Below are 22,599 nucleotides of genomic sequence, written 5' to 3'. Positions count from 1 at the left end.
TGCAGAGGCGAAGAATTCCTTTACACTTAGGATTAAGACGCTTATGGTATTGTACTTTGGCCATGCTTCCTCCTAGAGACATTTAGGATTGCAAAACATAAGCTTAGCTCGTATTCTTCAGTCATATTCCATCGTAGAGTTCATTTCCAGCGGTTAGAAAGCCGGCATCATGCCGCTGTTCGTCTCGGATATCGATCGCGGACAAGTCGTTGGTCTGGCTTCATTAAATTCGGGCGTGCAGGCAGTCGGACGGGTATGAGGATGGATATCGTAGATGATATCTGCAATATTGACGCAGGCATACGTTGTATTGAGTAAATGTGGTTTGCAAACAGAACATGTGGTGATAGCATTGGGGGTTAGATGGGTGACTTGCTCAAGTCTTCAACAAAGTCTTCGTTGATAAAATTGTTCGTCGCGGAAAGGTGAAGATTAAAGTCTGTGTCTACTAAATTGGCCCCTTTTCGAGATCTGGCGGCACAAACATTTTGGCCGTGATGATGAGATCGATCGACTTCACAACATAGGAAGGCCCTTTCTTCGTTCCTCTGATCTATCTTTCCATGAGATAATTCGGCAATATGTGATTCTGGCAATACAGACCAACCGCAAACCAATGCTTTACCCTACGCCGTACGTATACGGAAGAAATACCATGCACTCCCGCCCTGACAGAAACAAATACACACACACGCCTGTTCCTCAGACGGCCCTCGCAGGCCGTTGTTCAACGCCAAAACAACCCACGCCAGTCAGTTCATTTAAACATTACAACGTCTCACCCGCATGCTTTTTTACAACCCCCCCCCCCCCCCCCCGGGACGTCTCACACTTCTTACAAGAAACCCTTGGTGAGACTCGGCGCCCGACTAAGGCTGCTCTTCCGCTTGGGCACAGAAATCATCGAGGCGGTTTCGTCGTCAACGCTAAACCCCGCTCGCCACGCACCGCGAACGCTCCCCATGGCAGACGCCGCTCCCTTTTCGAATCTTAACGCCTTGATGCCTTCAAGCTCACGCTCGAGTCGCATGGCCCTCTCCTTCTCCTCGCGAAGTTCCCGCTCGGCCCGGCGTGCTTGGAGCTGGTTTTCAGACTCCGACGACTGAAGTTCCTCAATCGTTTGCAGAAGCTTCTCGGCCTTGTCACGCATGCGGGCCACGTCGTCCTGCAGCTGCGTGTTCTGCTTGTCCTTGCGGTCGATCTGGCCCTGAAGGTCCTTGACAATCCGGTCAACGTTGCGGACCGATCGCTGAGACTTGTTTCTTTCGTTCTCGTGCTCTTCAAGCTGAGACTCGAGCTGAGAGTCACAATGTCAATAAACGATCTGAATGATGGTGGAATGACATCCTGGCTTACCTCTTGGATGCGTTTGTGCAAAAACTTGATATCGTGGCTGGCGCTGGAATAGCCCTTGGTTTCGAGATCAACGCACCTGATCTGAATCTCGTTTAGAGCCTTCTCCAGAGCGGCCTTGTCCTTCTGAAGCTGAGAGCTGGCCTCTCGCTCAACCATGGCCTCCTTTTGCATTTCCGATGCCAATGCTTCGGCACGTCTCATCTTCTCCACCGCGGCTGCGGCAATGTCCTCCTTCTGGGCCAGACTAGATTTCAGCTCCAGCATCTGTTTGTCGATGTTTGCGGCATCGCGCAGAGAAGCGCTGTCGCCGTTTGTGAGGTCCTCGAGACCGGCCTTGGCCTCCTCTAGGCGAGCCTCGATGCTGCGCTTCTCCCGAACAAGGGAATCTCGCTCGGAAGTAACCTCATCTACCGACGAGCGGAGGGATCTGACTTGCGACAATAAGGTCACAATCTTGCCCTGGGCCTCGCTATGGGCATTCACGGCCTCGTCGCGCGAGGACACAACGTCGGCCAAGGTCGACTCTAGGCGGGCCTTCTCCTTAGACCACGTCGAGCTGTTGAGAACCTCGTCGTCCCATTTGGAGCGGAGCTCGTCAAGTTCCTCACGCAAGCGGGCAATCTCGGCCTGCTTGAAGAGCTTCTCCTCACGGGCCAGATCCAGCTCCTTGGTCAGCGTGGCGAACTCGGCCTGGTACTTCTTGCGAGTCTGCTCCATGCTTGTTTCCTTGTCCTCAATGTCGTTGGCTCTCTGGTTCCGGTAGTCCTCGAGCTCGTGCTGCAAGCGCTTCTTAGCTTGAGTGGCGGCATCAAGGTCGGTCGATAGGTCCTCGAGCTTCTCTTCCAGTCTCTGGTTCTGCCGCTGCAGGTCCTCGATCGTGGAGTCCATCTTTTCTCTTTCAGACATGATCTCGGCGTATGTCTCCTCGGCTTCTTTGGCTTGCGTCCTCGCAAACTGTTCCGCTCGACTGGCCTTGAGAACCGCAATTTCCGCTTGTTCCAACTTACTGAAGTATTCATCAGCACGACTTTTGTATAGGTTCAAGCTGGACCCAACGTCGGCAAGTTTGGAAGTTTCGTTGTCGAGCCGGATTTGTAGATCGGAAAACTCCTGTAGAAGCTGGCTCCGACTGGCGGCTTCCTGCTCGTGAGCCATCGTCATTTCCTCGAGGTCGGCCCTGGTGTCGCGGAGTTCGACTTCGAGGGCAGCCCGGTCGTGGCGCATCCTTTCGAAATGGTTCTTGACGTCCGACAGTTCTGAGATGGCATCCCTATGGCTATGCAGAAGTGAGCGCCGCGCCTCTTCTTGGCTGTTAAGCGCGTCAAGGATCTCCTCGTGCGAACGAGTCTGAATATCCCGCAGGGACAACTCGCCAGTCCTAACGCTTCTCTCCAGAGCCGACACCTTCTTGGCTGAATCGTCCAGCATGTCGTGCAAGCGGCTGTTGACCTTCTCGAGCTTCTGTACACGAAGGACCGAAGAGTTCTCGTCGAAATCCTCCAGGGGCGATGAGCCACGCTCGAGTTGGCTCTGGAGATGCCGGTTCTGCATTTCGGCAATCTGAAGCTGGTTCTGCAACTCCTCGACTTCGGCCTTGAGATCCATGCGGTTATTGAAGCTCAGGATGTCCGCAGTCTTATCGGAGCGAGCAGAGTCGAGAGGTTCCGGTTCGAATCGTCGAGTCGGAGTCGAGTTGTTGGAGTACTGGCGCGTCTGCAACTTGGATCGTCGGAATGTGGGCGAACCATTGAAAGGGGCCTCGTTAGGACTGATCTCTTCGAGCTTGCCTCTCATGGGAGAGTCAACCCGAGCAGAGCGGAGCTCGGCCAGCTGAGTCTCGGCATTTGTCCGCGCGGCGGTTTGGACGCGGAGGTTTTGCTGGAGATCCTCGACTTTCCTGACCAGATCGAAGTTCTTGCTGAGTGCGCCCTCGTTTGTGCCGTCCGCTTGAGGCGGGATAACAACTTCGGGATCGACTGTCTTGAGAACCTTGAGCATCTGAGCCCTCAACTCTTGCAGCTCCTTCTCCCTAGCTTCCATGGTTGATTGCAGAGTGCGAGCATTGGCCTGAGCCTGCGTGCGAAGCTGGCGTTCAGACTCGATGGTCCTGTTGGCTTCAACCAACTGCGCCGCGGCTGTCGACGCCGTCTTTTCGGCGTTCCTCGAGGTCTTAGCTTCCCGGGCTACCTCATGGTTCAGATCCTCCAGGTTGAGTTGCAGCTTCTCTACCTTCTTCTCGAGGCCGGCGATGGTGAACTGGGCCTCACCAAGCTGTTTGTTCAGCTGGGCGTTCTGCTCGTCTGCTCGGGCTTTCTCGCGCTGCAGGCCCAGCACTTGACTCCTGGAGGCTTCGCTCGCTCTGGAACTAGAACGGGCAATTTCGAGCCCCTTTTGCTGGATCTTGTTGAGAAGAGCACGGTTGTCGTTTTCTGAGGCTGTGAGTCGACCCTTGACAGTAACCAACTCTCGCTCGAGTCTCTCCTTCTCCTGATCATTCTTGAGGCCGAACTCGCCAGAAGAGAGAATGAGCTTGTTGAGATCCTCGACTTGGCGATTGAGGTTGACACACTCGTCTTCAAACCATTTCAGTCGCTCTTGGGCGGCATCAAGGTCCTTCCGCAGGCTTTCCTCTCTCTCGCGAGCGGCCCGAGAAGCTGCTCGTTCGCCTTCGACCTCAGCCTGCACGCGGGCTTCTTCAGCTTGAGACTTGGCGACACGAAGGCGTCTGATCTCCTGTCGTGCTTCATCGCGTTCCCGTTCCGCTGTATCGCGGGCTTCTTTGGTTCGACGCAGGTTGTCTTGCTGAACGTAAAGCTCCTTTTCTATAATGATCTTTGACTCGTTCAGGTGATCGTACTCTTCCTGTAATGCGTTGAATTTGTGCTCGCTCAGAAGCAGGACATCATCACGAGATTGGCGTTCCTTGCTAAGCTCCTTTTGAATGTTGAAGAGCTCATCCTTGAGGTCTTTGATCTGGGCCTCCAAAACCTGACGATTTTCGTCTGCTTGGGCATCCTCGGAGAGGCGGGTTTCGAGAAGCTTCTTGGCGTCCTCGGCTTCCCTCTCGAGCTGTGACTGTTGCGACTTGATGGCAGTAATCTCAGCCTGAACTTCGCGAAGCTTGGCTGCTGCGTTTTCCTTCTCGGACACCAGTGACTTCTTTTGTTCCTCAAAGGTTTGACGCTCCATCTCATACTTCTTGTTGTCGCCCCGCAGAACAGAAAGCTCGCTCTCCTTCTTCCGCACGAGATCTTCGTAGTCTGTCGAGGTCTTGGACAGTTCGGAGAGTTGTTGTTGGACCTGGCGGTTCTCGAGCGCAAGCTGGGACTCCCTCGACTTTGAGGACTGAAGCTCCTTTTGTGCTGTTCGCAGTTTCACTTCGAGATCTTGATCTACCTTGAGAAGCTTACTCTCCAAGTCTCGCGCTTTACGATCCTTGAGATTGAGCTGGCTCTGTAACATCTTGATCTCGTCCTCGAGCAGTCGTTCCTGCTCGCTGCGCTCGGATTGCTTTTTGGAAATCTCATCGATGGAGCGCTCCAGCTCCTCAGTTCGTGCGGAGAGTTCCGACTTTTCTTGCTCCAGTCTTGCAATGAGCAAGGCCGCCTGCTCCAATTGAGCCCGGTACTTCTCGACATCGTTCTCGGCCCTTTTCTTGGCCTCCAGCAGGTCGTCGAGTTGGTCCTCTAGTCTCTCCTGGTCTTCTATGGCACCAGAGAGCTTCTCCTCGAGTTCCGCTTCTCGCACCTGCAGGCGCTTGAAGATCTCTTCCTTGTCTAGGGCAAGTGCGCGCTCGCTCTCCAAGGTCTGTTGGATACGCACCATCTCGTTGTGGACGTTGCGTCTGTCCTCCTCTAGCCTGTGGCGGTCGTCCGACTCTTGCCTCATCTTATCCTGAAGCTGGCGAATCATCGCATCCCTCTTCTTGACCTCTGTAGCACTGCGAGTGGCTCCCAAGAGGGGTTTCATCTTGCTGACTAGTTGCCACCACGGGTTTTCCATAAGTTCGAGGTAGGTGCTGAAGTTTTTCTGGATAATACGGGTAGCCTCAGTCCGGAATAGTCTTTTGTAGGCAACACGTCGCTGGATGTAACCTCGTGCAACAGACTGGAATCGAGACATGATCTCGGTGATAAGGGCGTCGCGCTGTTCTTCCAGCTCGGCTAGGACACCGGCCCGGAAGAAGACCTTCGTAAGACCTACGCGGTACAAGCTCCTGTCCAAACCGAGCTTCTCGAGCATCATTGCTGCCACAGCCTGACCCTCCTGGTAGCCCTTTGGAACATTTTTGCAAAGCACTTCGTACCGCTGACGGAATTCAGCAAAGGGGAGGCGATTGGGGAACCCGGTTCGGGCAATACGGATGCCTTCGAGGACACCATTGCATCGCAGCTGGTCGAGAACGAGCAATTTGTTGAACTGCTTGGGCTTCTTCTTGTGGTTCGGCAGGATACAGCGGACAAAATGTGGATGAGTCGAGTGAAGCTGAGCCATCAGGCTGTGAAGCTGCTCCTTGTGGCGCTGAGCGACGGTTCGGAACAGTCCCTTCTTGACCCTGTTGCGGCTGGCTCCAAGGTCATCATCCACGTCGGCACAGTCGGCGAAAAGGTCGGCAATGTGTTTATCTGTAGAGGAAGCAAGGAGGCGTGTGATGTTATCATTCAACGGGTCTTTGTTCTTCTCCAGCCATCCGTCGGTGGAATACTCGACCTCGGCCGCGTAGTGTGTGAGGATGAAGCCTTGGCCTAGCCGGGAGGGTCGATACTTGTTCGACTTCTTGTCCCACAGAGAGTTCAGCTTTTCGGTGAAGGACTTGTCGGTTGCCTTGGGCATCACGCAGTCCTCGTCCAGGCAAGAGAAGATACCAATCGGATTGGACAGCTCAATCAGGTCGATCGTGGGTTGGAGGTCGCGACCGAAGTCGATGAACTGCCACTCGATTTGTTCCCGCGCATACTCTTCTTGCTCGAGCACAAACATATGATGGTTGAAGAATTGCTGAAGCTTCTCGTTGGTATAGTTGATGCAGAGTTGCTCGAAACTGTTCTCCTCGAAGATTTCGAAACCGGCAATATCGAGGACACCGATGAAGCGTGAGTCGTCTAGTCCCATACCCGTACGATCCAGCTGGCGATTGATTCGCGTGACGAGGTTGCCAAACCCCCTTTCGTAGATACCCTTGGACAAGGCGTCCAGCCCTAGACGGACTTGTTCGGGGGTCTGGACCTTTTCAACCCATTCGCGGCCCGCCTTGACTCTGGGATGAAGCAGGCCTTGCAGGAATGGCTCAAGAGGTACACCGAGCAGCTTGCACACCTTGGCAGCTTGTTCCTTGGCGTCGGGGGCCAACCGGGCTTGGTCTGCAGCACGGCTTTCTTTGACAACGGAGATGTTTCCGAGGTGCAAAACCGCAGCGATGGTACGGATGATCGAGTTTTGGTCCTTGTCTGAAAATCCCATCACACTGAAGGCTTCCATCAACGAGTCCCATTCCTCGCGGTCGGAAACCCCAACAATGGTGTCGTGGCCAGCACGTGTGTAGGCAAAGTCCTCGACATCAAGCCCATCCAGGAGGAATTCTTGCTTCAGTTTCCCATCCGCGCCCTTGAGGAGCTGGTAGAAGATGTGGTAGTTTCTCTCGTGTCCATTGATCCTCACGACGCGAGACTTCTCCAACAAGTACCAGTCGATGAATGCGCCGGAGATTGCACCAGCCCGGTTGAACTCGATACGGATGAATTTTCCGAATCGCGACGAGTTATTGTTGCGCACCGTTTGGGCGTTGCCGAAGGCTTCGAGGATAGGGTTGGCACGGAGGATTTGTTGAGACAGGTTCGACTGCTGAGACTTGTTTTTGACTGGGGACTCTGAATGGGCAACAGCCGCAAGGTACTGGATGACCTTCTTGGTGTTTTCGGTTTTGCCAGCACCTGACTCGCCAGTGACAAGAATGCTCTGGTTTTCACCCTCGTCCACCAGGTTGCGAAAAGCGTGGTCGGCCATGGCGTAGATGTGAGGTTTCGTGTCCTCCCTATTCCTGCCCTTATACATATTGATATATTCGTTTGTGTATATGGGCAGCGGACAGTAGGGGTTGACGGTAACCAAGAAGAGGCCGGAGTAAGTGTAGATTAGGTCCGCTTGGTATCTCATATGGAGGTTGTGGACCACAGATGCCTCGTTCAGATGGGTTAACTCGGCCATATCGGTTGCCTTGTCGAACTTGGCGGGGTTGACTTTGTCAACACTTTCAGCATCTACCTCTCGTTGCTGTTTGGCGTGGATTAGCTATGCGCTCTGCCGACATAGATGTGCAGAGAACAATACTCACCGTACCATCGTCACACTGGACGAGTATCTTGCTGCCCTCCATTTCTTCAACCACCCAGCCCCTCACGAAGGCGACTTGGGGGTCTTTGAGCCACACATAACGCTTTCCTGAGAAATCATTCTCTCCCTCGATGCCTCTGACCGCGTCAGAGCCTCGGCGCATCTCCTCGGTCTTGATGAATGAGGGCGCAAATGTTCCGGAGCCACTATTCCTCGAATCCGAGCGGTTGTGGCGGAAGTGGCCGGTGCCCGAGAACATAACAGGTGCTGCGGGCGCTGCGGGAGCTGTTGAGGCAGTCGAGTGATTTCTGGCGTGCGACGTGGGCGTAGACACCGCCGACAGCGGGGAAGGGGAGGAGAAGACTGCGGATTTCGGCCGGCTGCTGCTAGGACCGGGCGAAGTCCTAGCGAAAGGGTTATTTCGCGGTTGCGCCATTGTGTCAGGAATCGTGGAGGATGAGATATTTTCAGAAGAATGCGGTTCTCAGAGCCGCGGGGTCGTGTCGCTTTCGTGTCGTTCGTCGCAAACGTCTCTCGTCAATGGTCCCGCTCATGGAGTAAACATTAAGACCGAAGCAAAGCTGACGAAGGGCAACCCAGCGAAATCGTGAAAGGAAACAATACGAAAGAATTCGCCGAGTCGCAACCTCTTGGGCGAATGATGCCTTTGCGAAAAAAGACAAGATCAATTAAGCTTGAGGAGGCTGGGGAGTGGAGGATTGTCAAGTCGACGTAAGGATGGAGATTGTTGTCTTTCGACCACATGAACAGGGATACAGGTTGACGGTTGCTCAGGGTACGCCTGAGCAAAGTAAATAATGGGGGTGCCCCACGTGACAGACGCCAACCCCGATGGTGACGCGAGACCGTCTCGAGTCAGGCTAGCCGGAATAGGGCTGGCTCTTCTTCGAAGAGTCTCACTCACCCCCTGGTGCCAACCAGTCACCCCCTGCACGGCCTTGAGTTTTTGTTCGACACTGGACTTTCCCCAAGGATCCTCGACTCGGTCCTCCGTGCGCGCCCGCCCAACCTCCGTCACCAGCCGTCAGCCGGTCGCAACTGAAATTCGCACTTTCTTTGTCACATACACGCACACACGCCACGCCCACCGACATCAATCAAAAGACATCAACATTCCACACGTCTCGAAAATCTTTCTTTGTGACGGAACGGAGAGACACGCAAAGAATTCTTGCATCGCTTACTTTAGCAGAAGCTTTTTGCTCTGTCCGAAATTGGATAGCCAGCTGCTGCGTCTGCTGCGTTTGCTGCTGATACGCGCCCACATCTGAGAGGTGCATGACGATTATTTTTCCGACGAGAGCTTTTTCGCGCCGTGAAATCTTCTCTGATCATCTGGGCTGAGCAAAGCACAGCAAGCAAACAGCCAACGAACGGCTTTGGCCACACCAACCCCCGGGTCTCTCGTATTTTGCAAATTGCCATGCTTCTTTTGCTCCCCCAGACCACAGACTCGACTTACCTTACTCAGATCTCTATTGCCTTCTTTTGTTACTCTAGCAGGCAACCATAGACGGACGCATTTTTGGAGACCTAGCATCCAGCAAAACCACACAGCGTGTTCAATCCCTTGCCCCCGGCCGCGCTTCCTCCTTCCTGAAGCGCCGCCCTCCTTAGCCTTCCCGTTGGCAGTTACCTTCCATCGCGCAGTCACGGTGGCAGTTGCCCTCAATGAACAATTACTACCCATACGGGTACTCGCCCTACCCGGGTCAGGCGCCTGCGCAACAACAGCAAGAACCCTACTTCCCAATCATGCCGCCTTTTCCTCCCCAAGTGGCGTCCTACCCTCCGCACACAAACACCTTTGAAGCTCGTCCCCAGCCACCGGATTCATACGACCAAAACCAGACGATGATCCCTGGCCTCGGATACAATCATCTTCAAGGCTTTGGTTGGTCCCAGCCGCAACAGCAACAGCAACAGCAACAGCAGCAGCCAGCGGCAGCTCAGGTCCCCTTCCAGCAATCGTGGCAGCCTCCGCGCGAGGGACCTAACCTCATTTCAGCAGCGCAATACTATCAGCCGAATAATGCGCCCAAATCTCAGGCACCCATGGGTTCGGAAACACTCCCTCCCACTGTGCCTAGGGGCCCCGCTAAGCCGACGACCGACGACGCCGAGGAGGGCGAGCTGAGTGATGGCGAACTTGAGGATGTCTACGAACCGCAAGAGACCGTTCGCTCCGGTAGAGACACCCGGGCAACTACGAATGCGACCGCGCAGAATGGCAACAGCTCTGTCGGACGCGCAGCCACCAGCTGGTACGGCGATCTTAGGGACGGTGGGATGAAGGTTCCCGCGCCTGCGGATATTGATGGTATGCACCTCGTAGGGCGAATCCATGTTGGGTCGAAACTGACATGCAAGCAGAACGAGAGCGGACCCGATCCTACTCCCCCCACCTGTCTCCTAACGAAGTCCATTCGCGCACGGCTGCAAACGACCAACACAACGACTCCCCTCGAACACAGGCGTTCGGTAGCAAGGCTACCCAGTCTTCCACGGCCCTGGCCGGTCAGCAGTCGGGCAAGAAAGCTTTGGAGGACGCTCGGCAGAGAGCCCAGTCGGCAGTTCTCAGCCTATGGCCCCTTGGTGTCCGCCACCAGGATTATGTTGACGAGGGTATCGACAAAAATGTTGTCAAAGAACTCTTCAACGAGCTGAAACTGGATTCCGGCACTTCCAGCCAGTTCGCCATTCCAGGTCTTTCGGTCACCGCGCAGTTACCAGGACTTTCCCAGTCCTACAGCCAGTCCAGCTCTCAGCCTAACAGTGCATCTACCTTGACGGCAACATTGAAACCTACGAACAAAGCGGCACCCACAGTGGCCAAATCAGCTGGAGAGGAGAGAAAGGATCGGATCGCTCGTTTGTTGGCAGCAAAGAATGCGAAGCCCGCACCTTCGGCTCTCAACAACGGGGCACCGGCTGCGGGCGCGAGCGACAAGGTGCTTATCCAACAACAGAAGCAGGATGCCCTCCAGAAATCTCGCGAAGCCAGGGCCCAGAAGGCGGCCGAGCGCAAGGGATCTTTGCAGGCTTCTCAGTCAAAAGAAACGTCCCCAGCATCGTCGATTCGAGGTCCACCCTCGACAACCAATATCACATTGGCCACCCCGTCCACAGCCCAACAAGCTCAGGTTGCTTCCTCTCAGCAATCGGCTTCCCAAGTTGCTCCCGTATCGACTATCCCTGGTCTTTTCATGTCTACTCCTCAATCTGCTCCTATCAACAACCAACGGAAACGACCAGTTGCCGCTGACTTTGTATCCAACTCAAACGTCAACAAGCGGCCCTTCGGCCCCACACGACCAGACGAGCCCTTTGTCATTGATGTCAGCGACGTTTCTGACGATGAAGATGTTGAAATGGAGATAGGATCTCCGACCGACGAGCCAGCGAGCATTCAGCGTACCGACACACCGTCTCGGAAGACGGCGTCTTTTCGTGACTTCCCTCCGCTAAGAGAGGGTATTCCCCAGCGCCAACTCTCTAGCCCAGCCCCTAGCAATGTCGCTACGCCTCAGTCTGGTATCCTGGGCGCTCAACCGAAGCAGGCGCATCTTGAAGTCATGGACAAACAGATCGAGGCGATGAAGCGAAAGATTGCTTTGGCCGAAGCTCGCGCCAAATTGAAGGCTGTTATGAACAACCAGGCAGGTGGTCAGAAGTCTAATGGACAGACGCCAGATGTCGCTGTTGATTCAGACAGTGGCAAGCCGGCTATTCGACGAGTTCAGTCCATGGATGCGTCCAGTGCATCTGACCAGCTTAATGGCCAGGCGTCCCCTGTAATCGCCGAGCCCAGCAGTTCCATGCGTCTGCCCAAGCTGTCAGTCAAGCGCGTCGAGGGTGACTCGACCCGCGCTCAAAAGCTCCGCGTGGTCAGCACCAACCTGCCTCTCATCGAGAATCGACTACAGGCGAAGAAGAGCAAGCTTCGTCTCCTCCAGTCACAGATGTCCCGTCTGGAGAAGGAGATTGAAGAGGAGATCGCGGAGAAACAGAAGCTGTCAGAGGAGATGGAACAGCTCAACCAGGACTCGGACGAGTCAGAGGAGCCTCAAAACCAGCTCAAGAGCAATTCTGGTCAGTTTTCAGCTCAAACACGTCTTAATTTTTCGGAAGACAACAACTAAACGACGTGTAGTGGATCCAGTTGTCACTCAGACGTCGACAGGGTCCCAGTCCAACGTGCAAAGCCCGTCGGTTGTTGCCACCGCCCCTACAGATCAGAGTGCCGGCATGATAACCTCAGCCTCTGCTGACGCCGCCGCCGCCGCTCGCCCCTTCCGGTCCCCGTCGACAGATCATGGCGAGAAAGTCCCCACTCCTACACGACAAGTCGCGGTCACTGGTAAAGCCGCAACAAGCCCCCTTGAAGCCCCCACTTCCACAGACAACCAAGTAACTACTGCTGCTGTTGCTGAGGTTCCTGTCGGCCACGTCATCGCGGGTGACGACGAAGAGTCGCAGCCTGCTACGAGTGACGATGCCTCTGATGTTGTCATGGGCGAGTCCGATAGTTCGAGCTCTCTCGAGCAAGACCGAGAGTCGTCCTCGGACGCCTACGAACCCCCTGAGAACGTAGCTCCCTCAGCCGCGACAAAGTCCCCATCCATCGGACTGGCAGTGGCAGACAGCACCGTCTCGCTGGCCAACAGTGACACTGACTTGCAGCAACCAAGTTCTAGAGCCTCGCCGGTTCCCCAGCAGATCTCTGTGGGGGTCAATGAGTCGACTCCCGAACAGGGAGTTGATGCTGTGAGAGAAGTACACTTCGTTTCACGCCGTATGTGCGCCTCGACAACTGACTTATTTGACAGGCCCCTCCCGTTGCACAAAGCACGATTGAGTCCTCGTCTGGCGACGGCTTCACCCCTTACGAAAGTCCGCTCCAGTATTTCCGTGCTTACCGATATCATCCCAAATTTGCTGAAACCGTCCCTGGCGGGCTGCGGTCCCTCACCTATAGCAACAGGATCGATCCGAACCTCCCCATCTGCCCGGATGAACTGGCCGGGCGCGACTGTCCTAGGGGTGCTGACTGCATTTACCAGCATTTTGAGTCGATGAAGCTGCCGGGTAGGTCGCCTTCGCCCCGTACGGACTAATGACCACGTCGCATGTTCTCGAAGCATGTTGAGCGCTGACGGTCGCAAACCCCCCACGCTCTAGACGACCAAATCCTCCTCCAGCTGGGCGGCACTACACTCGAAGGGCCCGAAAGGGCACAGTTTAACGATGGATTGCGGAAGCTGCTTCAAGAAATGAGGTCGCAGAACATCAAGGACTTTTCTAGCATTGCACAAGGCATTGTCGACTACCGCAATCGCTTCACTAGCGATCCGTCAAAGATGCTGCCTCTTGGCAACGCTTCGAACTAGGTGACGGAAGAGATTACTGGCCTGGCATGGCTCGTATATCTCATGATCCGTAATACCCCCCCGAAAAGCACCTGTCTGAGTACTGAGCTCGTTTCTTTTTCCTTTGGCGTCAGGCAATCGTGTTCATTTACTTGGTCTTTACATACCACGCACGCCCTCAAGCAAAGGCTTCGGAGCCAGCTAAGGGCCTCCTTGGGTGGCGTTCGCACGATACCCTCTCCTTGTGTTACTTCTACAAGTGATCCAGCCTGACAAGATCAGGAATGAGGCACAGGTATAATGGAAAACGGCAAGTAGGCAAAAGAATAATGAAGTGGAGTGGAGAAGAGGTCACACTCTTCACCTGTTGAGATTACTGAGGAATGGCAAAGCTTTGAGTGCTTGCTGTTACCTCGAAAGAGTAGCCCATTCGGCCCCGTCTGGGTCGTCCGTAAACAAATCAAAGCATGTCATCAAACCTGCGTATCTCACAAACCCGGTAACGTGATGTTCATCTTGTGGATCTCGGTGCAGAATGACATTACTACCAGCCTGTTTAACACGGCCCACGTGATTCGTAGACGCATGAGGAAAGGCGCTTGTTTTCTCTCCCAGATTCACCTTGTACGTATGTGTGGCTGCTATCAGTCAAGTGATGGACCAAACGTCCACACCCCCTTGAGGGGATAGTTTTGGGGGGGACAAGGACGATACCCGCCTTTGATCACCCGACGAAACCTAGTCATCATTCGTTGTGCACACACACGCAACTAAATTCCAGCTTATGGAGATTTAAAAAAAAAAGAGTCCACAAGAGTCTGCCAACAAAAACGAAGCGGCCAGCATTTCCTTCGAGGTCGATCGTCTCTATCGGCGGGGCGGTTGGATCTCGTCGTCGTCAAGGATCAAGTTCACCAACTTGGGGCCCGGCTCCGCTCTGGGTGGTCTCTCGACAGGCGCCTTGCGCGCCGGCGGCTCGAGTAGCTCCTTGCTGCAGAGTGCCGGATGGAAGGAGTTGAGCGACAGCACGGCGGCGGCGACCATGACGCCCTCAAAGGCGACGAAGAGGTCCTGGCGCGCCATCAGGGACCCCGTCCAGCCGCCGCTCAGCTCGATGACGCGGAAGACGCAGCGGAAGAAGATGCAGCCGGTGGCGATGGCGAGGGCGGCGAGAAAGGCCTTGAAGCGGCGAGACGCGCGCAGGCGCACCATGGCCAGGTGGTTGTCGAGGGCGACGGAGAGGTTGGGCAGGTGAGCGTGGCGAGCGCGGAGATAGGTGCGCAGAGCGAAGTCGGCGGCGACGATCATGAAGAGGAGCATGGTGAGGACTTGGAAGGCGAGGCCGGCGATCATGACGTTTTCGCCGGTGCGCGTCGGCTCGCGGCGGTGGTTGGCGACGGAGGCGAGAGCACCGCCGACGGCCTGGAGAACCAGGGAGACCAGGTCGCAGGGGATGAACTGGGGAGGGACTTTGTCAGTTGCTTTTCCCGTCCTCATTCAGTGAAATTCCGATAGCGGACGGTTCGTGTGGGAAAAGAAAGGGGGGTGGCGGGGGTGGCTTACGATTCTGGTATACCACTCCGGTGGGATTCTCGAGTTATCTGGTCCAAACGCCGTCACGATCCGGCGTAGGCAGAGGTAGATACCGGCAGCCAGGAACGCCGGGGCGATGGTGAGAGTGCAGACCTGGATCATGAAGCCGGCCTCCTCCCACTGGTTGTTATAGCTCATGATCCTCCCAACGTACCCGACGATCTCGGTTGTGACGCCCAGGCCCATGGCGATGTTGAACGCCAGGCCGCGGCGGGTGACGGCGTAGGTGGCCACGAAGGCGGTGAGCGACAGGGCAAAGAGGGTGACAAAGAGGACGTTCGGGACAAGAGCGATGCGGTACATGTAGAACGACTGCACCCCCTCGCAGTACACGCTACGCGGTTCCTCATAGCAGAAAACGGGCATCCATTCGGCGTACTGTGCTGTGATGCTGCTTATGATTTCCTTTGGCGGCGGGTTCGCGAAGGTGTAGCCGTACTCCTCGAGAATGATCTCGAGGTAGTACCTTGCGCTCAGCCCGGTCGTCGCCATCTTGGCTCTTGGTGACGTTTGGCCGGTTCTAACGGGTCTTTTCTGGAGTCCGTCCGCGGCTGCAAGTGAGCTGCTGGTGTAAGACTTTGAAAGTATAACCAAGGGGGGCGAAGGTCTAGAAGGAAGCACGTCCAGATATATATCGGTTCTTCCGGAAAAGATTGCTCGCGATGTGGCGGTCGTATCGAAGGGACCGTCGAGTTTATTAAGAGGATCCAGGGGGACATGATCAACAGGGTGCTTGCCAGACATGTTACCAACGGCGGCAGGCCTTTGACTTGCTATGGGAACACAGGTTGCACGATAGGCACTTACACCAAGGGCGGGCCAACCTTGCAGGCTGATCCGATACCTTGGGAGACCGTTTGGATTTTGGAGTCAGTCCACGAGAACCCTATCGGCCTTGGTTGCCCCCTATTCAGCGTTTTTGGCGTTTGTGATATATTTGGGCTTTTTCATATGTCGAATGGTCGTGATGCAGTCAAGGTAATTCGGCCGTGTCGTGGCAGCAGGAAATGCTACACTCACCTCGATAATTTTGGGCATTGAAGCCCCTACAGTGGACTGTCTTCTCATGGAATTCTACGACGCACTTTGACACTGCTTTCTAGGTAAGTCAGCATGCGATGTTTGAAAAGTGGGAGCATTAGACATAAATATCCCAATGAGTGGGACTCTACAAGCCCCGAGCTCTACCAACATATTGGAAAGGTTGGATGACGGCAAGGTAGCTTTCAGGCTCGTACAATCCTGGTTCTCAGATTAAACTAGCACCTACATGGTTTTTCGTCTTCGTTGGTTGATCTTCGATGGGTGAGTGACATCGCATGGCCACCACGTGATATGGGTACAATACTTAGTGGTTATTTCATGGGACGACAAAGATGTGAGCCTACTTATTTATTTATAACTGGGCAAAATGCGGCATTGGTCGTCCTGCGATATGGTGCTTAAGGTAGCCTTTATGTCGTCGAAGAGACCGCAACCCCCGTCAGTCCTGATGTTAATTGAACCCCAGGCGATTCATATTCAGCCTTTCTTATGTTGGCCTGGGAGCATAGAGAGGAGGTATTAGAAGCGGGATGGGCTTGACTACATTACATGTCTGACCCGTTAGTAGAATAGAGAAATGAAGCAAGCGCCTGGTACATGTCACACACAAAAAGCTCAAAATACAAAAGCTCAGGCGTCCGCGTTGATCCATCGGATCGAACCCGCGCCCTACGAAAACCCACATCGTGGTTTTTTGCACCGTGTTAGCCACTCGGCCATGTGACTGGGGATCCCCCAGTGACAAACCTTTCAGAGAAGCTGTTGATATAGGTATGCGTACATGTCACCAGGGGTCGTTCCTTCCATTTAGAACGTATGTGGTAGCTCCGGAACCTAATCAAGGGGGATTAGAGGTGCTTCTTGGCTCGAGGTCTTCAGGCACGGTCAAGATTGGCTCATAAAATACCCGTACGTATCATGTAGTCAACGGTGATATCTATCGAGTACCGGTGACAGATCAAAGTCCCTTGATGAGCTGTATCTCAATACCGTGGGCCATCCAACAGGGAGGGGTATGTATGTCCTTCTGCTTTCTACGCATGGCCTTACTCAGGTAGTCGCTCATTTGTTTCCAAAATCTTCTGGCGTGTCTTTCGCCGTCATCACTTCCTATTCATGGGTAAAGCCTGGAAACCCCCGCAAAAGGATTATTGGACCGTGAACGATAATGACGATAGGACATCTGAGAAGCCCCCCCAAATAAAGCAGCACAGTCGCCATAGAACAGTATATGGCTTACTTTCCATTACGTACAGGAAAGGATTAATAGCCTTCGTTACCGTGAAGACTCTCGAACTTGAATTCTCGTTGCGGAGCCTGCTGTTTCTGCAACGTCGTTGATTTGCTTGAAATACAAAACACAGAAATTAACACCAACGTGCCAACGAGGCTGCCAGACAATTCCTTAAGCAGTTGAAAACGCTCTAGTAATTGGTTCTTGCCGAGTATAGTGAGTGTATTAGGAATTTCAAGACGTGTTGTTCAGGCATTTAGCTTCACATAAGATCTTACACCTTCGAGCCGACTTCTATGGCGCGACCGTCACCCGCTTCTTCTTCTTCGCACTCTTGTTCTCATCCACGCCTGTATTGCCCAACCCCTTGGCATCGATCGCACTCTTGGTTACCACGCCTCCCAGAGCCTTGCTCGTGCCAAGGCTTATTCCTCGACCCTCGCGCATGCTATCCAGGCTCAGGTGGCTTCCTCCACTTCCGCGCCGGACGCCGATGCCCTTGAGCTTGGCCGTGGGTGACTCGCGAGTATCCAGTGAGCTATCTGGCCTCTCTTCTCCCTCGTTCGCACGGCTCTCAGGCCGATCCGGAGACGGCGACGGAGATTCGTCGTCCTGTACCACTTGGGAGTAGGGGGTCCGCATCCTGGTGGTGCCAAACGGCGAGGGAATTGCGGAGGGGCGGTCTCGAGTCTTGTTTTGGGAGACAGGAGTCTCGAGACCGTTTCCGTTGCCGTTGCCGTTGCCGTTGCCATTGTGTCCCTCGTCCACCGTGTTTGAGGACTCACTAACAGAAACATCGCTGCCCTTGTACCCGTGCTTCTTATACGCGTTACCGGAGCCCAGCAGACTCTCTTGTCTCGCGAGCTGGTACCGGTCGTATTCCTCCTTCGTATGCAAAGCATCCGTGAAGCTGTCGAGGGCATCAAATACGTGAGGGAAGACCTGGGCGTCAACATCGCGTCCCCACAGAAAGTCAAGATGTTCGTAGTGAGGGATCTCGGTGGCCACGGTCTGGGACGGGAGTTCCTTGAGCATGACCTTAATGTCAACCAGCGAGTCGCTGCCGCCGTACACGAGAACTATGGGCGTCTTAATGTTGCGCGTGGGGTACTTCGCGACCTTGGTGTACTTGCTCGAGGAACTAATCGAGACAGGCGGGTGGACGTCGTCGTCGTACATCTGGAAAGACTTATTCCGAATGATTTGGAACCAGTGGACCACACTCTTCGTGCTAGTAAAAGAGTAGAGGTGAGGATACGCTGCGAGCTTTTGGCTGAGGGAGATGTTCTTCGTCCGCCAATTGAACAGAAAGGAAAGGCCCATGTCAATGACTCTAACAAAGATGGGCGGGTAAAGAATGGACTGCCACATGGTGGCTGAACTGAGAATGGATCGGCGGCCGAAGAGGAGGAATAAGACCTGGGGCGAAGCCTTGATCAAGGCGTCGACGATTCCATTGGAAAGGCCGGCGGGAGACATGGCCGGTGCCAAGGCGATAAAGACGTTGACTTGCTGGTTGAGCTTCGGGTGAATGGCAAGGGTAGCGAAGGCCTGCGCAGTCCCCTGAGAGAATCCAATGTACGACAAGCTCTCCTGCTCCGTCGTCTCCAGGATGTAGGCAATGCTGTCTGGGATGTCGTGGAAAGCAAACTCGTCGATGGAGAAATTCCAGAAGCCGGGCGACTTGGGCGAGTGGTGTACCGACTTCTTTGAATACTTGTTACCACGGTTGTTGCCAAGCTTGTATACTGGTCAGCGCTGCGCTTAAACGGATGCGAGATGGACGACTACCGACCCAAACGTCATAGCCCTGCTCGGCAAGGACAAATGGAAGACACCGCCGCTCGTCGGTCAAGCAGACCCAGACTTCTGAGTTCATAAGAAGACCATGGTGAAGATACAAGACCTTCTTCTTCAAACTTCCCGGCCCGCTGTTGACCTTCTGTCCCTCCTCTCCCTTTTTCCAAGCCAGCCGGTGGAGGCCAAGAAGGTAACCATCTTTGGTTTGCAGCACATGCTCTTCGGCTTCATATCCGTACAGACGGCAGAGGTCCACAAAGTCGGATGCGTCTCTCACGGACGTTGAGATGGCTGTGCAGCACGCCCGATGTCAGCTCGATCGCACTGCAGGGGTCTAACGGCCTCGAGGGCACCAACAATTCTTACGCTGCTCCGCACGTTTATGCGCCGGCGTCGAGAATCGGTTAAACAGACGACGAGAAGCTCTATAGAAGAGCGAGATGAGCGGTGAAGCTGCGGGAGGCCGGGGTTAGCTAGCTGGGACGCCACCGTTAGGAAGAAGCGAAGACTTCGTACGTAGAGCCAAGGTCAGGACGCGGATAATCGCCTCGAGTCCAACCAGGAGGAACGACCCCACCAAAGCGACATATTCTACGCTGCACAATGCCATCAGTGCCAGGCCAAGTCTTATCGGCGAGTTGCGCCGCATCAGGGGGGAGAGCATTTGAGGGGGAGACGAAGAGGGAGGGGAACGGGGGAAGGGCGAGCAGAGCGGGCATTCAGCATCTCTTACATGTTGAGTCGGCCGATGAAAGGGATGGCCATCGTGGTACTCGGTTCAAGTGGAACGAGTTAATCTAAAGAAGAAAAGCGGTGGCGCAACAGGAACGGGGTATGTCTAAGAACGTAGAAGGGGGAAATCGTCAAGCCATCATCACGACAGCTCAAGTTACGGGTTCCGGATTGGCAATGGCGTCGGCGTCGGCGTCGGCACAAAATAAATATGTCAGCGAAGTTACATGTATCTGGAAGTAGATAAGTAGACGTGGTGGACCGTGGAAGAGAAATAAATGGGAGAGAGCGATGTGGGTGGAAGGAAAGTAGGAGGGAGTGATGTCACATGTGAAGATGCCGCAGTGATCTGTGAGCAAGAAGCTCCCAAAAAGGTCCAGGTCCAAGGTCACAGCACACACTGGGGGGAGCTGGGGGAGTGTCTCGGTGTCACACTCACACACGCCTCCTTCAAGTTCCGACCTTCCCCCCCCCGAATCACACCAATCACCAATCTGACAGTGTGTCAGTGGCAGGGACGCTTGTCGCGTGCGAGCACGCGGTTGGACGATGAGTCTGGATTCTTGAAAGAATGGGGCTCCTTTCTTGAAGGACTGCAGGGGGTGGAGCATCAAATCAACCCTTGGCCGGGCCTCTCTGCCTCTGCGACTCTCGCCTTGCAGAAACAGCTGCAAGAGAGTGGAGTCTTTGGGACTTGGCCCCAGCCAATCATAACGGACTCGATTTTTCCTCAGTGCTCATCGCAAACTCGAAGCTCCGACAGCTCCAGAAGTCGCACCACTCACCATCCGCATCTGTGTCCATCCACCGAGGGAATGCCACAGCACCGTCGTCAGCATGCCTAGCTCTTGCAAAGAACTGCGTACGTCTCCTATTCCCCAGCCAGTTACGTCGACCACCACGGCTCGGCCCATCGGCATACTAACTTACCCAGGCGAGGCCCTCGCGCAGTGCCTCCAGGAATCCGAGTGCGTAATGGTCCAACGCAACAGCGCCTCCGACTGCCTCCGCTCGCCCCTCGTTGAGACCCTCCCCACGAAGTGCCAGCAGCTCAAGAAGGGCTTCGGCGAGTGCAAGCGCGGCATGGTCGACATGCGCAAGCGCTTCCGCGGCAATATGCCCGTGAACTACAAGACCATGAACGACGCCGAGGCCGGCAAGGGCTACCAGCTGTACGCCGGACGCCCGGCCTTCGCCGGCGGCAGGGGCGAGACCGACGGCAACGAACCCGCGCCCAGGGATTGGCGCGAGGTTGAGAACGAGCAGTACCGGAAAGAGCAGGAGGCAGCTCAGAAGAAGTAAGGGTGGAAACGAGTGCGAGGGTGAGGATGAGGACACACAACACTTGTACAGACTATGTATGTGTATGATCTGGAGAGCAGGGCATCGGGAGGCGTCATGGAGTTTTACAAAAATCGTTACTGTCAACCAGATGTATGGGCCAAGCCCGCGGTGCATCTTCTGGGTTCTTGCGACGGACGTCCCGACTCAATTACGGGACAAAACACACAATTGCATAAGGGGCTAATACTTAGATCTACCTTGGGAGTAGGGCTTTTCCTAGCCAGTCTGGTTCATGATGGAAGATACGTCTGACCTGGGGACATTACCAAATGACATCGTAGAATCCATCAGCTACGATCGGCCTCAACTGCGTATGCCGACCAATCGACCGAAACACGGGTGGATGTGAAAGCTCTTACAACTTGTCTCATTTCTGGCGGCGCGAACACCGGCTGCAATGGAGTCAGTTCAGGGGTAGGTTGTGTTTGCCTATTTTCAGGAAAGCTCTTGGGTTCAACACTCGCGACTTGGGATATTTTCTCGGACGGCTTGCAATACAATGTAATGTACATTGCCCCCTCCCCTGCACCTGATGAGTGGGTATGAATAACGCCGAAAGCTGCCGCTGTCTGTGTTCTTAGTTATAGGTGTGCTTTCGGATGCCATCGAAACGCTACTCTGGAAACAGACTACTATACCGGTTTTACTTGGTCTGGCTGTAAGGTTGTCATGAAGTGTTATGTTCTAACCACAATGTATTGACTGCGTTCACGGAAATCCAATGCGAAGCAGCAGCCAGCCCATGTTGACCTCTTCTGGAAGATAGCACAGGCAGTCAAACATTGCTTGCTCGATGTATATTCGTATGTCGCAAAAGATCTAGGAGAAACCGATCCATCAAGGTTGACTTTTTTCGTCAACCTGAAACCAAAAGAGCATTCAATACAACAGGAACATGCAGCCGGAATCGGAACGAAATTTGGCTTGGGTTTATATTCAGCATCTTAGCCCCTACACAGTTGCACGTTATCGACATGCCAGTAGCATCCATAACAATTCCCTAGTCTCTAGTGACGGGAACCAGTGCCCCCTAGCTACACAATTTATTCCGCATTGCTCGTCATATTAGTGTCTGGTTGGTCGATGTTCCCATATGGCTCAGGAACATGTGAATCCCCCGCACCGACGAAAAGGTCCAGACTCAGCAAGGGACCCTCCACGCAGTTTCGGACCACATCAAATTCTCCTTCCACGAGACTGAAGAATGGTGACGTGGGCCATCCCAAGCGCTTCACAGGGTGTGCCCAACTCTCGGCGTTATGATGGGCTGACATGGAAGAAGATGAAGAAGAAGAAGAAAAAATTAAGAAGAAAAAAGAATTAGAAAGAAGAAAAAAGATGCCCCTCTCCCGTTCCATCAACTCTTCTTTTTTAACCGACCATTATCTCGCGAAGAGATAAGGCACAGCGAGTCGGAATAAGTTACGCCTTCTCAAACTTGTGTCCTTGTTTCGACGAGGAGATTAGGCCCCCGGCGAGGCGAGCGGGACTTGAGAGGACGGAACGAGAGAAAAGAAAAGGTAATGGCGCCGTTTGCTTCAGGCTCACGCAGTGCTTTCAAGCGGTTTCGAATCATCCGCGACCAGCCGCGCCGAGGCGTCGAAGATTGTGCCGCACGTTTGTTTGCGTCCCCCGGTGCGGAAACTCTTCGGACGAGTCATCAACGCTTCAAAGCTCAGCGGAGCCTTCCAGCGGTTGTTGAAAAATTGGGTTGGATAAAAAGGTGTTGACTCTCGACTGGTCTTGGCTGGCGTCACTGCCGTGACATAGGATAAT

General features: G+C 54.3%; 5 protein-coding genes across 5 annotated transcripts; 2 read left to right on the top strand and 3 right to left on the bottom strand.

The window, feature by feature from the left end:
* Positions 1–419: 419 nt before the first annotated feature.
* On the bottom strand, positions 420–8,445 carry CDEST_08128 (uncharacterized protein). Its single transcript, XM_062924287.1, has 3 exons — positions 7,688–8,445; positions 1,357–7,626; positions 420–1,297 (listed from the first exon to the last, which is right to left on the bottom strand). The coding sequence occupies exons 1-3, from the start codon at positions 8,120–8,122 to the stop codon at positions 836–838; spliced, it is 7,167 nt and encodes a 2,388-aa protein (XP_062780338.1). The 5' UTR covers positions 8,123–8,445; the 3' UTR covers positions 420–835.
* Positions 8,446–8,686: 241 nt separating this feature from the next.
* Positions 8,687–13,540, top strand: CDEST_08127 (Putative Zinc finger, CCCH-type). Its single transcript, XM_062924286.1, has 5 exons — positions 8,687–10,027; positions 10,081–11,799; positions 11,861–12,483; positions 12,537–12,795; positions 12,889–13,540. The coding sequence occupies exons 1-5, from the start codon at positions 9,379–9,381 to the stop codon at positions 13,095–13,097; spliced, it is 3,459 nt and encodes a 1,152-aa protein (XP_062780337.1). The 5' UTR covers positions 8,687–9,378; the 3' UTR covers positions 13,098–13,540.
* A 403-nt stretch (positions 13,541–13,943) lies between these two features.
* On the bottom strand, positions 13,944–15,161 carry CDEST_08126 (Putative RTA-like protein; the record flags this gene model as incomplete). Its single annotated transcript, XM_062924285.1, has 2 exons — positions 13,944–14,534; positions 14,640–15,161. The coding sequence occupies 2 exons, from the start codon at positions 15,159–15,161 to the stop codon at positions 13,944–13,946; spliced, it is 1,113 nt and encodes a 370-aa protein (XP_062780336.1).
* A 2,013-nt stretch (positions 15,162–17,174) lies between these two features.
* Positions 17,175–19,843, bottom strand: CDEST_08125 (Putative alpha/beta hydrolase-1). The gene is made up of 5 exons (XM_062924284.1): positions 19,481–19,843; positions 19,264–19,343; positions 19,105–19,200; positions 18,743–19,038; positions 17,175–18,687 (listed from the first exon to the last, which is right to left on the bottom strand). The coding sequence occupies exons 1-5, from the start codon at positions 19,510–19,512 to the stop codon at positions 17,242–17,244; spliced, it is 1,950 nt and encodes a 649-aa protein (XP_062780335.1). The 5' UTR covers positions 19,513–19,843; the 3' UTR covers positions 17,175–17,241.
* A 320-nt stretch (positions 19,844–20,163) lies between these two features.
* On the top strand, positions 20,164–20,782 carry CDEST_08124 (uncharacterized protein). Its single transcript, XM_062924283.1, has 2 exons — positions 20,164–20,341; positions 20,414–20,782. The coding sequence occupies exons 1-2, from the start codon at positions 20,317–20,319 to the stop codon at positions 20,779–20,781; spliced, it is 393 nt and encodes a 130-aa protein (XP_062780334.1). The 5' UTR covers positions 20,164–20,316; the 3' UTR covers position 20,782.
* Positions 20,783–22,599: the final 1,817 nt, after the last annotated feature.

The sequence above is a fragment of the Colletotrichum destructivum genome, chromosome 5 (assembly GCF_034447905.1).
Source record: "Colletotrichum destructivum chromosome 5, complete sequence".
Classification (NCBI taxonomy): Eukaryota; Fungi; Ascomycota; class Sordariomycetes; order Glomerellales; family Glomerellaceae; genus Colletotrichum; species Colletotrichum destructivum.
This window is presented reverse-complemented; position numbering and strand designations above follow the sequence as displayed.